The following is a 1,477-nucleotide window of genomic DNA, read 5'->3' as shown; positions in this document are numbered from 1 at the left end:
TCTGTCTCCCCCATCTCTCTCTCTTACTTTTGCAATTTTATTCCTAATTTTATTCCTAAACTCTGTGTGATGGGTTGGGTCACAGAAGCCCCTTTCGAACTGCCACCCAATGTCCTGAGACATAAAGTTGAACTTTTCACGCTCTAGGTGGGTGCCCCTAGCCACCAGCTTATAAAATCATTCTCTCTCTTTGGCTCTGTTATGCTTCCCATGTTTCATCCACTGATCTCAGTTGGGGACAGCAGACCTTGTTGGAATACAAACAAAGTAATAACAAGACAATAATGAACAATACTTCCATGGGCTCTGCGAAATTTCTTTGTAATGGGCTGGGAATTGAATTCACATGTTTCCACTCCCCACCACGAAACCAATACAGAGTTAAACAGATTCAAGAATTGGTTAGGAGTTTCTTCACTGAGTTCCTCAGGGCATCCTTCACCTCTGTGTTCCTCAGGCTGTAGATGAAGGGGTTCAACATGGGGATCATCAGCGTGTAAAACACTGAGGTCACTTTGTCTCTGTCCATGGAATAGCTGGAGGTGGGACGCAAATACATGAAGAGGAAGGTGCCAAAAAGCAGGACCACAGCAGTTAAGTGGAAAGAGCAGGTGGAGAAGGCTTTGCGCCGGCCCTCGGCAGAGTGGATCTGCAGGATGGTGGAGATGATATAGAAATAGGAGAGGAGGACAGTCACAAAGCTGCTCACTGTAATGCAGCTCATGAAAGCAAATGTCACAATCTCATTCATGTGGGTGTCAGAGCAGGAGAGTGCCAACAGTGGGGGGATGTCACAGAAGAAATGATTGATGATGTTGGACCTGCAGAATGACAGCTGAAACGTAACACATGTGTGTATCATTGAATCCACCACCCCCACAGCATACACCCCAGCCACTAGCTGTTTACAAAGGTGCCTAGACATGGTGACCGTATAGAGCAGCGGGTTACAGATGGCCACATAACGGTCATACGCCATCACAGCCAGCAAGAGGCACTCAACATCTGAAAAAGCGATAGAGAGATACATTTGCACAGCGCAGGCAGTGTAAGAAATGCTTTTCCTCTTGGCTAAGAAATTCAGCAACATGTGAGGGGAAATTATCAAGGAAATGCAGAGGTCACAGAAAGACAAATTACTGAGGAAAAAGTACATGGGGGTGTGGAGTCGGGGATCAATTGAGATTAACGAGATCATCCCCCCATTCCCTAGCAGGGTGATACCATAAATCAGTAGGAACACCAGAAACAGAGGAACCTGCAGCTCTGGACGATCTGTGAGTCCTGACAGAATGAACTCAGTCACCTCCGAGTGATTTCCCTCTTCCATCTCCTCCGCACAGAGATCAGGCTGCTACAGAGATGTGGGCAGGTGGATGGTGCAGAAAACTTGTCCCTTCTCTGTAATGAAGTAAGTGAAGATAAATGGAGATCAGTTTCTCAATGGTCATCGGTACCCGCTGGTACTGATCACAGC

General features: G+C 46.7%; 1 protein-coding gene across 1 annotated transcript; it reads right to left on the bottom strand.

The window, feature by feature from the left end:
* Positions 1-391: 391 nt before the first annotated feature.
* LOC102947869 (olfactory receptor 1019) lies at positions 392-1,330 on the bottom strand. The gene has a single exon (XM_007053622.3). It carries the CDS (start codon positions 1,328-1,330, stop codon positions 392-394), a length of 939 nt encoding a protein of 312 aa, XP_007053684.2.
* Positions 1,331-1,477: the final 147 nt, after the last annotated feature.

Source organism: Chelonia mydas, chromosome 6 (assembly GCF_015237465.2).
Source record: "Chelonia mydas isolate rCheMyd1 chromosome 6, rCheMyd1.pri.v2, whole genome shotgun sequence".
Classification (NCBI taxonomy): Eukaryota; Metazoa; Chordata; order Testudines; family Cheloniidae; genus Chelonia; species Chelonia mydas.
Note: the sequence above shows the minus strand (reverse complement) of the source record. Positions and strands in the feature narration are given on the sequence as shown.

What these genes read in the sequence shown, in the direction of transcription:
- LOC102947869 (XM_007053622.3), bottom strand. Translation starts at nt 1,330, where the DNA reads ATGGAAGAGGGAAATCACTCGGAGGTGACTGAGTTCATTCTGTCAGGA.